This window comes from Cucurbita pepo, chromosome 6, assembly GCF_057944985.1.
Source record: "Cucurbita pepo subsp. pepo isolate OVF chromosome 6, ASM5794498v1, whole genome shotgun sequence".
NCBI lineage: Eukaryota > Viridiplantae > Streptophyta > Magnoliopsida > Cucurbitales > Cucurbitaceae > Cucurbita > Cucurbita pepo.
Window position 1 is genome coordinate 3,326,820 of NC_141803.1, and position 13,546 is coordinate 3,340,365.

The window sequence follows — 13,546 nt, forward strand, 5'->3', positions numbered from 1 at the left end:
AATAACAAAGATCATTTAAAATTCACATTCGCAATCAAGCAAACTTTGAAGCTACACTCAAAGCGAAGTTTAGCTATAAAGATGATAAGAATGTGTTTCATTTGTGAATATTGCAATGAAGAAATACTTGCACGGTTGTTAAAATTTATGATACTTTAAAGTTATAAGAAAAATAGTAAACACAACAATTTGAATAGTATAGTACAATATATATATATATACAAATTTATATTGTGTATATATAAGATAAACACAGACTTCATAACTTCATATCAAACAACTCGTCACTTCACATCAAGCTCTCTAAATGCAGACTAAACAACACAAGACTTATAGCGTGTCAAACGCTGTTTATTCTAATACTAGAATCCTTGAAGTTATGTTCTAACAAATACTTGAAATGATTTTGGGTGGGAAGATTGGTACGAGTTTCAAGCCCATATGGCAAGTAAAGACATCAAAGCAGCTCCAAGAATAAGAGCAACGTTGGCAAAGAATTGAAGCTTTGCATTGCTCTGCATTCTAAGGCTCATAAAATCAGCAGCCAGAAAGTCCACTAGAGCCATATACATTAAGATACCAGCGGAGGCTGCATTCAGAATCCCCTCAACTATGAGTGCTTTTGGGCTATCCTCGTCGTAGCTGTTGGTTACTCCAATGCCTATTGCTATCCCAATTGGCGTTGTCAGGCAGAAGAAAACTGCCATTATCACCGCTGCCCTGGTTCTGAGCTTTGCCTGGGCGATGCATCCTCCTAGGCCCATACCTTCAAATAACTGATGAAAAGTGATGGCCGCCACAAGAGGTTTTATTGTACTTGGAGTTTCAGAAACACCCATACCAATCCCTATAATTACCGAATGTACCACAATTCCAAGCTCTAGTACCTGAGAGATCACCCGATGCCGGAGAATCTCCGTGGATGATCCGACGACTTTGGCAGAGCCATGAGCGTGACATGCAGGATGCATCTCTCCATCGCCGTCCGTCTCAGGCTGAGCCTTATTCAGATTCAGTCGAGTGAAATAAGAACTGGCACCGGCGTCCACCATCAAAGTGGCAATGGCAGCCACCATAGACACCAAGCCGGTGAACGGAAACTTCGCCCAAGGATTCTGTTTCAGTTTCGGCGACGTCAGATTCTCGTAGGCATCAGGAAGGACATGGATGAATCCGGTGGCCAATATGACACCAGCCGCGAAGGCTTTAACGACAAAGAAAATATCCTTGTCCGGACTCAAGGCCGGCAATGCCCTCCCGAGTAAGGGAATAAACACCCCAAGGATTCCAGCGAGGAGAATCGTAGCTATGGCGACGATTTTGTATTTGAGGGCTAGGGTTTTGTTTCGAACGCCTCCGTCTTCTTCTTCTTCAGGACATTGGCAGCCTGCAGCAATCACAGAAGGAACAAGTAGAACAAACAGAACGAGAAAAGCGGGAAGAAGACGGTGAAGCTTGAAGTCCGCCATTGCAATGGTGAATCGGAGCAATTTCGAAACTGGGTGAAAGAAACGCAGACATTTTGAGATTTTAAAGACTGCAATTCGGAAAACAAATTGGCGGTGGAGAAATCATGTCGACATCAAAGTACATAACTGCCCGAAGCGTCGTTGGACTAAAAATTTTTGGAATGTGGACGTTCTGTAATTTTTCTACTTTCCAACTTTGCCCTCGCGGTTACTTGGACTTTAGTCCCTACATTTGGAAAGAAGAGATGATAGAAGGGAGAAAACAGTAAATTAGGAATTTTAAATTTTATGTTTAGTAATAAACTACACATAATTGAACAATAAAATAACTGTAATTATTTAACCAATTTTGATTAAATTTTTAATTAAATTTAATATTTTTTTAAAATAGAGAAACTAAAACTAAACCAAATAAATTTTAATAGAGTATTTATTGAATGTTAACGCGTAGACACTGTAAATATCAATGGAGTGTTAAAACTAATAGCTATAGACACTATAAATATTAATAGTTGTTAGTCGTGTGTTAGCGATAGACGCTATATATTGACACTGGAAATATGAATGGAATGCTAACTATTTTTAATTTTGGATCTTCCAAATCATTCCCGGGGGTGGCCTGGACTCATTTTTTTCCTGATCTAACCAAAAAAAGTCATTCTCGTTCATAAAAAATAGATGGTAGAACCAATAAATATTTCTTTTTCAATACATCCCTGGAGTTGAATACCTCATTCAACAAATGTTTTTGATCCAATAAGTCTCAATCTCCTCCCCAGTCACTATTCTCGGCTTGTCACCTTCAATCTTCTTCCGGTGATCTCCACCGTCAATCCAGACTCTATATCAATAGAATGTTAAGTGTTGTTAGCTGTAAACGCTATATCGATAGAAATAACCAACACGTATTTGATGGTCACCAATGGAAGAGCAGATATAGCAAGCTAGAAGCAATTAGAATAAAGCATAAGCCCTTGCTTCTTTTCTTTTCCCCTCATATTTAGCAATTTGGTATCCCAATTTGGGAAGACAGTACACATTATTTATTACTTAATAGACAAACCTGGCTCACATACGCTTACTTAATCACATGAACGACACATGGCACGATCTCCAGCTTGCCATTTAAAAAATAAAAATAAAAAAGAAAAATTTAGGGGATGATCGTGGGTTTATAATCAAGAAATACTATCTTCTTTGGTACGAGGCCTTTTGGGGAAGCCAAACCAAAGCCGTGAGAGCTTATGCTCAAAGTGAGCAATATCATACCATTGTGGAGAGTCGTGTTCATCTAACATAGTATCAGAGTCATGCCATTAGAATCCTCAAATGTCGAACAAAGTATTGTGAGCCTCGAAAACAGTCAAAAAGTGACTAAAGTATCGAACAAAGGGTGTACTTTGTTCGAAAACTCCAAAAGAATAAAAAAAAAATGAGTCCAGCCTCGATTAAGGGAAGGCGTACTTTGTTCGAGAGGAGGTGTTGGATGAAAATTCCACATCGGCTAAATTAGGGAATGATCATGGATTTATAACCAAGGAATACTATCTCCATTGATACGAGGCTTTTTAGGTAAGCCCAAAGAAAAGCCATAAGAGCATATGCTCAAAGTCGTGTTCACCTAACAGTTTTCATACCTGCCTCACGAATGGGTCACCTTGCTTCCACAGTAGAAATGGCCAATGTTCTCGTCACTCGAGTTCCCGTCTCTCTGTCACAGTGCTCGTCATGAAGCTGCCCTACGATCTCAAGGTTGCTGAATGTATCGACTCACTTTCTGTGTCTTTCATAGGCAAATCTATACAATTCATCGTCCCTTGTAGAAGAAAGTAAAAAGGACTTCATTGTGCTAGTTGAAAGCTACAAAGCTTATGTCAGAGAGGCTGTCGCCAACTTGGTTGGCTCTGAGACAAGTCTTGTCTCACCCCAGCTAGCTGGGTTTGTCATTGACATGTTCTGCACAACCATGATCGATGTGGCTAATGAATTCGGTCAAGTATTTCATATGATGATAAATAACAAAGATCATTTAACATTCACATTCAAAATCAAACACACAATCAAACTTTGAAGCTACACTCAAATCAAAGTTTAGCTATAAAGATGATAAGAACAAGAATGTGTTTCATTTGTGAATATTGCAATGATGAAATGCTTGCAGGATTGTTAAAATTTATGATATTTTAAAGTTATGAGAAAACTAGTAAAAACAATAATTTGAATTGGGTAGTGCAATATAAACGTAAATATACATCCTGACTTTATAATATAAGTGCAGACTTAACAACACAATTTGTGAGATCTTACATTGATTTGAGAGGGGAACGAGTGTCAGCAAGGACGCTGGGCCGTGAAGGGTGTGGATTGTGAGATGCTGCATCTCGAAAAGTCTCCAAAGAATTGGACTATTACACAAGACATATAGCACTTCAAATGCCCTTTATATTAATACTTGAATCCTTGAAGTCATATGTTCTGACAAATACTTGAAATGATTTTGGGTGGGAAGATTGGTATGAATTTTCAAGCCCATATGGCAAGTAAATGTTGAGGATTATTGGGATTGGGAGTGTCCCACATTGGTTAATTTAGTGGAAGATCATGGGTTTATAAGTGACGAATACTATCTCCATTGTTATGAGGCCTTTTGGGGAAGCCCAAAGCAAAGCCATGAGAGCTTATGTATCATACCATTGTGGAGAGTCATGTTCGTCTAACAGTAAATACATGAAAGCAGCTCCAAGAATAAGAGCAACATTGGCAAATGCATTCTAGGGCTCATAAAATCAGCAGCAAGAAGATCCACAAGAGCCATATGTAGTAAGCTACCAGTGGAGGCTGCATTCAAAATCCCCTCAACTGAGTGCTTTTGGGCTATCTTAGGCGTAGCTGTTGGTTACTCCAATGCCTATTGCTATCCCAATTGGCGATGTCAGGCAGAAGAAAACTGCCATTAGCATCGCTGCCCTCGTCTTGAACTTTGGGTGGGCGATGCATCCTCCTACGCCCATACCTTCAAATAACTGATGAACAGTGATGGCCGCTCCAACAGATTTTATATTAGGTATCACTACACTCACTAGACTCACAATGGTATGATAACAATCCTCAACATTTTTTTGTATTTGGAATTTCAGAAACATCCATACCAATCCCTATAATTACTGAATGTACCAAAATTCCAAGCTCTAGTACCTGAGAGATCACCCGGTGCCGGAGAATCTCCGTGGATGATCCGACGACTTTGGCAGAGCCATGAGCGTGACCTGCAGGATGCATCTCTCCATCGCCGTCCGTCTCAGGCTGAGGCTTATTCAGATTAAGTCGAGTGAAATAAGAACTGGCACCCGCGTCCACCATCAAAGTGGCAATGGCAGCCACCATAGACACCAAGCCGGTGAACGGAAACTTCGCCCAAGGATTCTGTTTCAGTTTCCGCGACCTCAGATTCTCTAAATCTCTTAATATGGTTATGAAACCAAACGGCCTTCTCCTTGTTCGAGAAGAAACTAGGAGTGAGTTTGGTGGGAATGGATTAACAAAATTTGGCTATCATTCTCGTCATAAACAAAAGTTAGATCTAAAAAGCAAATCAATGTGTCCAAATCATCAGCAAAGGCAGATAAGTGTTATTGACTTACACTCTCCAGAACTAACACTCTCCAACTTAAGTGGAGAGTATTGGAATTAGTCAATAGTATATTTGATATATTTTAGCGTTATCTTCATGTTTGATTAGGAGTATATTTTATCTTATTTATAGGATTTAGTTGATAGCTTGTATCCTATTTAAAACATTAATGAAAAATCAACTTTAGATTCGATTGCTACTTTCAATCCCACCTATATATTTCTCAGACTTTCTATCCCACACTTCTGTTTCTCATTCTTAACCTCACATCACATTAGAGTATCGTTGTTAATAGTTCCAAGCCTCCACCCGAATGATTTGAAAGATTCAAAGCAAAAAATAGTTAACATTCCATTCATATTCATAGAGTCTACGAGGTTTACTTTAACAGTCCATTGATATATAGTGTCTACCGCTAACAACTTTAACATTCCATTAATATTTATAGTGTCTAGGATTAACAACTTTAACATTCTATTGATATTTGTAGTGTCTACGACTAACAAAGTTAACATTTCATTAATATTTACAGTGTCTGACGCTAACAAACTTTAATAATTAACATATAACAGGTTTATTACTAAATATCTAACAGGTTTATTACTAAATATCTAACCGCTAATGGGTTTAGTTTTAGTTTTCCTATTTCTAATAAATCTTAAACTTAATTAAAATTTTAATCAAAATCGGTTAAACAGTTATAGTAATTTTATTTTTCAATTATGTGAAGTTTATTATTAAACATAAAATTTAAAATTCAAAATTTACTCTTTTATCCCTTCTATCTTCTCTTCTTTCCAAATATAGGGACTAAAATCCAAGAAACCCCGAGGGCAAAGTTGGAAAGTAAGAAAATTACAGAACATCCACATTCGAAAAATTTGAAGTCTAACGAGTCTTTAAAATCCCAAAATGTCTGCGTTTCTTTCCCTCAGTTTCGAAGTTGCTTCGATTCACCATGGCAATGGCGGACTTCAAGCTTCACCGTCTTCTTCCCGCTTTTCTCTCTCTGTTTGTTCTACTTATTCCTTCAGTGATTGCTGCAGGCTGCCAATGTCCTGAAGAAGAAGAAGACGGAGGCGTTCGAAACAAAACCCTAGCCCTCAAATACAAAATCGTCGCCATAGCTACCATTCTTCTCGCTGGAATCCTTGGGGTGTTTATTCCCTTACTCGGGAGGGCATTGCCGGCGTTGAGTCCGGACAAGGATATTTTCTTTGTCGTTAAAGCCTTCGCGGCTGGTGTCATATTGGCCACCGGATTCATCCACGTCCTTCCTGATGCCTACGAGAATCTGACGTCGCCGAAACTGAAACAGAATCCTTGGGCGAAGTTTCCGTTCACCGGCTTGGTGTCTATGGTGGCTGCCATTGCCACTTTGATGGTGGACGCGGGTGCCAGTTCTTATTTCACTCGACTTAATCTGAATAAGCCTCAGCCTGAGACGGACGGCGATGGAGAGATGCATCCTGCATGTCACGCTCATGGCTCTGCCAAAGTCGTCGGATCATCCACGGAGATTCTCCGGCACCGGGTGATCTCTCAGGTACTAGAGCTTGGAATTGTGGTACATTCAGTAATTATAGGGATTGGTATGGGTGTTTCTGAGACTCCAAGTACAATAAAACCTCTTGTGGCGGCCATCACTTTTCATCAGTTATTTGAAGGTATGGGCCTCGGAGGATGCATCGCCCAGGCAAAGCTCAGAACCAGGGCAGCGGTGATAATGGCAGTTTTCTTCTGCCTGACAACGCCAATTGGGATAGCAATAGGCATTGGAGTAACCAACAGCTACGACGAAGATAGCCCAAAAGCACTCATAGTTGAGGGGATTCTGAACGCAGCCTCCGCTGGTATCTTAATGTATATGGCTCTTGTGGATTTTCTGGCTGCTGATTTTATGAGCCTTAGAATGCAGAGCAATGCAAAGCTTCAATTCTTTGCCGATGTTGCTCTTATTCTTGGAGCTGCTTTGATGTCTTTACTTGCCATATGGGCTTGAAAACTCATACCAATCTTCCCACCCAAAATCACTTCAAGTACTTGTTAGAACATATGACTTCAAGCATTCTAGTAATAGAATAAACAGCGTTCGACACGCTATAAGTCTCGTGTTATTTAGTCTGCAATTCAGAGAGCTTGATGTGCAGTGTAGAGTTGTTCAATATGAAGTTATAAAGTCGGTGTTTATCTTATATATATACAATATAAAAATGTGTATATATAAGCTCTTTTAAGACTTGGAAAAAAAAGGTTTTTTTTGTCTTATTTATTTATATTTAGCATTTTGTCATCCCAATTTTGGGAACTTAAAACCTGGCTCAGCTAATAAGCTTACTTGATCACATGATCACATTGTTCGACACATGGAACGACACATGGAACGATCTCGAGTTTGCCATTTAAAAAATAAAATAAAAATTAAAAAAAAAATGAAAAATATATAATGTCAAACCATATTCATCACACTCTTACATTTGACCTACAAACAAGAGAGCCAAAAAGTTCAAACTTAGAGTTACAATGAAACCAAAAAAGGCCTTTCATGTCAACCTGTTTTACAATCTTCCAAGCAAAATTTTGATCCATCATATGCACAAAAAACATATATCTTAAGGGGTCATGTAAAAGAAATGGTTCCTGAGCTTACCACCAACTGCCCTTTTTTCTTTTTTTTTGGGCTTTGGCAACTACTAGCAGTTATATTTTACCATTATATTTTACCATCTGCAACTAATCAATATAGCAGGCAAAGCAATATACTGTAGAATCCGCGAACAAGTACCGAACTATGCATGCGACCACACGCATTCAAACTCGACGTAAAGCCGTGTTTACCTTTTCTTTTCATCTTTCTCAAATTCTTCATAGAAGTCATCGTCGTCATCGTCGTAATATTCTTCATTGTCTTCATCGTCGTAATAATATTCTTCATCAAGGTCTGAATAGTCACTGTCCTTGCCATTTGATAGATATTTTTGCTGCTGCGCCCCCATCAACCGCTCTTGAATTCGATCTCGGATGGCCGTGCCCTAAACCGACCGATGATTGTTCAGATACAATCGTGCACAACCCATTAATAATTCTAGTTCAAGATTCGCCAAAACTTATGTTTGTGTGGTTTCGTCGTGTCGTTCTTATCTATGTCAAATTTAACTGCGTAAATGCAAAAGGGGTAATTCATGCGTTAACTTACCATTTTATGACAACCTTCTTCAAACATCTCTAGAAATCCAGCGACCCAACGATCAGCATTTTCCACCCACTCATTCCTGTGCATACCGGCAGTTTTTGCAACTGTTTGAATCTGCAAAATCAAGAACAAGTATTCTCAACAACAAAAGAATATAAAGACCTGGCAAGCACTTAAGAACAAAAAGCTTTTTCCACTTCAATGCGCAGATGAGGATCCTAGCACATGAGACATGATCTAGTAAGTGAAGAACAATGATTAGAAATATGAAGCACGGACAATAACAAATTGTATGGTGCATATTTTCTGTTGCAACATTGTTTTATCAGGAATCTTCCATTTTAAACTTAGATGCAGTGCTCATACTGCACCCAACAAAAGCTCCCCAGACTGAGCGAGAAGGAACAACAAATTGCAAAATATGCAACAAAAACTTCACCCTAGAAAATGCATGGAAACCCCATTAAATGGAAGAATTACATGCTGCATGAAATGTAGAATCTAATATATTTCAAAAAAAAAAAAAAAAAAAGGTAATCAACTTGTTATATTAGGTAGGTACATATCAACTACCCAGTTTTTCCAAAATCCTGATATCAAAAGTCAGGTATCCATATACACTCTGTTACTCAAATACTAGGTTGCATACTTCTACATAAGTATCTTTAGGCATGCCTATAGAATTTTTTAAATGCTTCAAAAAAGAACCACAAAAGAAGGATAGTTATTAAAAGAAATATTATAGTTATCTCCAGCTAACTCGGAATTAGAATATATCTAAAGCAAAATTTTAAAAAGTAGGGTAATAATACCTGCATGGAAGTAAGCTGACACAAAATTAAACTTTCTTACCATAAATTCAACTCCATGAATGTACGATTACAATCCTCTTCTAAAAGACCATATCATAAAAGAAATGTTTATATATGGAACCAATCATGTTTTAAGAAAAAGTTCCCAAGAAATAAAAAACCAAAGGAATACATACTTGCAAGTCATTTTTCCCTGTTTTGCTTTGATGTCCTAATTCAAGTAAGCATATCTTCTAAATGATAGATAGCTCAATAATAAGGTTAAAGTACAAGCCTAATCTAAAACTTTCAAGTTTTTATATTTTGTGTTTAATAGATCCTTAAACTTTCAATACAGTGTCTAATAAATGTTTGAACTTTCAATTGTGTCTAATAGGTCATTAACCTATTCGACATTTAAAATTCACAGATCTATTATAAACAAAATTGAAAGTTTAAGGTTCTATTAGATGTTCAATTTAATATCGTGACATGACCTTTTAGGCACAACTAAAAGTTCGTGGATTTATTAGACCCATCTAAAATTTAAAGACTTATTAGATACAAAATTATCAGAATAAGAACTTGTCATATGCTTTTTAAAGTTGAAGGATTGACAAAAACCAAAATGTAGCAACTGACACAGTGAACAGCGAGCAAAGCTCTGAGGAGATAAGAAATAAATTGAGAAAATTTACGATATTGTATTTTTTAGGCTCAAGGTAAGGCACGGACTATATACAGGAAGGTACATAGTAATATTTTCAGCAAATGAATATCTTTTTTATATGAATAAGTTTCTACTTCATCAAATGCAAGTAGAAGGTTGATATATCAGTAAGAGAAAAAAAAAAATCTAATTATAAAGAAAAAGCTTAGAGTTTGTAGGCGAGGACATATAGATATATGTTCCAAATAATAATGATAACCATAATAACCTTAAGAACCTCACTAAGATAGCACATGTGAGTGGGATGCCTTGCGAAGTGCCAGGCAAGGTGCCAAAAGTATAACCAAGAGTACACAATGCACACCCCTAATTATATTTAAAACAAAATTCTATAAATATGAAGTTTATCCAATAAAGACGTGATACACAGACTAAAATATAACAGATTCGGCTTTCTCCAATGTGAAGATCTCTACCTTTTTTCCAGATACTTATGTTTAATTAACAGGTCGTAACAGAAATACACCAAACATAAGATAAGACACACCTTTAGAAAAAAGCTAGTAAAAATGTTTCAAGAATAAAATTGGCCTGCTATCTCATGAAGATATTGCAACACCTAAGGTGCACATACAACTATCGCATCATTTAAAATAAGAGGAATGATTAAGCGGACAATATAATCTCTGGCTTCCTACAACTGCATCCATAGGCCTATTATTAAAGTATGAGATATGAGTACCTTTTCTCCCACTTTTTCTTGATGTTCCTTAACTTTCTCCTGTAATTTCTTCAATCTCATATTTACTCTAAGCCTCTTTTCCTGATAATTGTAGACAACAACATTTAGTTGCTTGTTAAGCAGCAAAATCAATATAATATACCCTGGATGACTAGCAAGATAAGTATTCTCCGAGTAAAATAGGTAAATCTAGATGCATATCATGCCTTCACAAAGCTGACTCCAAGCTCTTTCCTTGAATAACCACGGTCTAAATTGCGCAGCACATACTGATTATAATCTTTAACAATCCTCATGATAATGTCTGAAGTTGATATTCCATCTGTCCTTTTTGTTTCCTTGAACTTTCCAATCTTTTTAACCTACAAAGGAAAAGTTCCCGTTTATGAAACCATATGCGATGGCTGATACCTAACCACTAATCTGATCAAATGGATATACCCATCTTCTGAACTTACAAATTCATAAACATCCTTCCCGGCTCCACTAGCATCGGCATAACTATATAAAGAAAGAAAAAATACAGTTACGAGATGACATAGGCCATTTATAAGTTCAATATGAACGGATAGATACACAATGAACAAACAAATTGGAGCTCTTCCTCGTACACTTTACCATCCAGTATATATCAATTAGATGGGTAGAGGCACAGATAAATGGGAAAAAGGAAATAAACCCCAATGCTCATAGTTACTTAACCCTCGTGATTCACTTAGATAAGTATATAATATCCTTACGGAAGAGAATCATGGGCCACATAGTCAATGTTGTGCTTGTCAATAAATTCTTGAGAGATCACCCAAGGTGCATCAGGAATCACTTCATCCACCCACCTATGGAAAAGGAAGGGGAAAAAAGGAGCAAATTAAATAAAACCATGTTCAAGAATCCATGCGACTCTTACTGAATCCACGTTCATAATTAAATCTATAAGTATGTGCAGATATTGATGCATTGCGAATTCAATTTTCATCCATCATAGCTACAGTTGTATTGAAAGGATTCGTACGCGCCTCCTAACTGGCGGTTGTATGAATCAAATGCACAGCAATTTATTGCAAAATTTAAAGATCCAAAACTCAGGTAATAGCAAGAAGTCATACTTGCAATGGCGAAGAGATTCATATCGTTCAGCTTCAGTCATAACAGTTTTCCCTTTAAACTTGTGGGTAGTCTCATCATTACAACATCCAACTAGCAGATAGGTATTCGGGAACCTGAAATTACAAGAAAAAGTAATATGCACAGCTCGTCAATTAAACAAATTAATTCTCCTAAAGATGACGCAAAAGAACAGGCTGAACACTAAAAAGTGATGCAATAGAAGATCACGGACAAGTAACAGCAAGTTAACAAACCTTTAAGTATGAACAATCACGCAGTCTAATGCATCAGAAGAAAACTCGTAATGAGGAGAAAACAACAATTTCTACGGACCAGGGAACACAGAGGAACCAAATTGCTTAAATCGAAGAGAATCAGAAACCGTAAAAACCACCCCGTAAACGATCAGTCAAAAATGCACCACAGCATGAATAAACAAACAAAAGGAAGAGAAATTAAGCTGAAGGAAAAGAAAATGGAAGATGAAACGGACGATTTCTTGGCTTGCTCAAGAGAGCGAGCGTGACCAAAATGGAAGAGATCGTAGATCCCATCAGCGTAGACTCGAACTGGACGGTCCGTTGGCTGATCGGAATTCGAATGGTTTTGAGAACCGTTGACAGTGGTGGTGGTGGTGGTGGTGGTGATAGTGGTAGTAGTGGTGGTGGATTCGCCGGGATTCACCTCCGCCATTCGAATTGCCTTACAATCTCCTCCTCTTCTCTGTTGCTCTCATTCCTCTCCTTCGGTCAGACTTTTTGTTGTGCGTTTCTTCTCCCTTATTTTTTTTTTTTTCTTTTTTTCTTTTTTCTTTTTTTTCGACTCTCCTTATATGGCGTGCACGTCCGACAACGCGACATTTTCGCTCCCTATTTCTTTGTTTTCTTTTTTTATTCTTCCATATTTTTTTATTTTTCCAATTTTTATCTCACAATAAAAAAAAAAATTCACTTTATTTTTTTATCCTCTCAAAATTTACTTTCTTGGGTGTCAGCGTCCTTACACACTGCTGAGTTCCACACCCTTATAATGAATATTTATTTTCTCTCTCAAATCAATGTAGCTTCAACAATCCACCTCTCACGGGAGCCAGCGTCCTTATTAGTATATTGATCAGTGTCTCGCTTTAATACCATTTGTAACAATAAGTAAGATCGCAATTTTAAAACACGTTTACTACCCTTATGAGAAATGTTTTTGTCTTTCTCTCTAATTGAGGTGGGATTTCACAATCCACCCCCTCGGAGTCTAGCGTCCTTGTTTGAATTACCTCAAAACTCGACCAATTCGATTTATCCAACTCAAATTATACCGCATCCTATTGAGTTGACAATTTTTTATCGGTCAACCCAACCAACCAAAAAACAGAGTTACAACCTAACCATACTCTATCATACTTTTAAAATTATTATAAAAATTAAGAATAATTAACATTTGTAACCGACGTTAATATATGTAAGAATATAATTGTTTTTAAAAAATAAGCGATTAAATTTAAACTTTTAAAATTGGGTCGAATATTACTCATTAAAATGCCTAATTTATTAAATAGTTAATTTGTTTTTTTAACGTATTTCAATTTCATTAAATTAATATTCGACTCGTAATAATAAATGAATTTGCGAAAATTCACAAATTTGAATAAAAATCTTGTGGCACATGTTATTTATTCATTAAATGTAATTATTACTAATATCTTATTTTAAAAAAATTCTTTTAAATATATTTTAACACAAAATTAAAAATTAAACGTCAATATTTATAATTGAATATATATATATATATATAATATTAATTAAAAATAATAATAAGCGAAGGTGGGGGAGTCAAGGAGTGGAATATTATAAAAAAAATAATAATAATAATAATAACGTTTATAATTAACAAGTAGTTCCAAACACGGCATCCATACGGTCACGTGGCGATTAGAGAGAGTACACACG

General features: G+C 36.8%; 2 protein-coding genes and 1 pseudogene across 2 annotated transcripts; 1 reads left to right on the forward strand and 2 right to left on the reverse strand.

The window, feature by feature from the left end:
• Nucleotides 1–176: 176 nt before the first annotated feature.
• Nucleotides 177–1,504, reverse strand: LOC111785247 (zinc transporter 3 pseudogene; annotated as a pseudogene).
• A 4,524-nt stretch (nucleotides 1,505–6,028) lies between these two features.
• Nucleotides 6,029–7,346, forward strand: LOC111796719 (zinc transporter 3-like). The gene has a single exon (XM_023679460.2). The coding sequence runs from the start codon at nucleotides 6,059–6,061 to the stop codon at nucleotides 7,100–7,102; it is 1,044 nt and encodes a 347-aa protein (XP_023535228.2). The 5' UTR covers nucleotides 6,029–6,058; the 3' UTR covers nucleotides 7,103–7,346.
• Nucleotides 7,347–7,544: 198 nt separating this feature from the next.
• On the reverse strand, nucleotides 7,545–12,405 carry LOC111797159 (choline-phosphate cytidylyltransferase 2). The gene is made up of 8 exons (XM_023680088.2): nucleotides 12,097–12,405; nucleotides 11,603–11,716; nucleotides 11,237–11,332; nucleotides 10,955–10,997; nucleotides 10,703–10,858; nucleotides 10,497–10,577; nucleotides 8,297–8,407; nucleotides 7,545–8,132 (listed from the first exon to the last, which is right to left on the reverse strand). Exons 1-8 carry the CDS (start codon nucleotides 12,294–12,296, stop codon nucleotides 7,935–7,937), a joined length of 999 nt encoding a protein of 332 aa, XP_023535856.1. The 5' UTR covers nucleotides 12,297–12,405; the 3' UTR covers nucleotides 7,545–7,934.
• Nucleotides 12,406–13,546: the final 1,141 nt, after the last annotated feature.

Bases quoted from the DNA above. Each gene is read 5' to 3' on its own strand.
- LOC111796719 (XM_023679460.2), top strand. From the start codon at position 6,059: ATGGCAATGGCGGACTTCAAGCTTCACCGTCTTCTTCCCGCTTTTCTC.
- LOC111797159 (XM_023680088.2), bottom strand. From the start codon at position 12,296: ATGGCGGAGGTGAATCCCGGCGAATCCACCACCACTACTACCACTATC. The intron at 10,998-11,236 runs GTAAGGATATTA...TTCTTTATATAG, and splicing joins GTGGCCCATGATTCTCTTCC to TTATGCCGATGCTAGTGGAG. The intron at 10,859-10,954 runs GTAAGTTCAGAA...TTTCCTTTGTAG, and splicing joins GGAAGGATGTTTATGAATTT to GTTAAAAAGATTGGAAAGTT.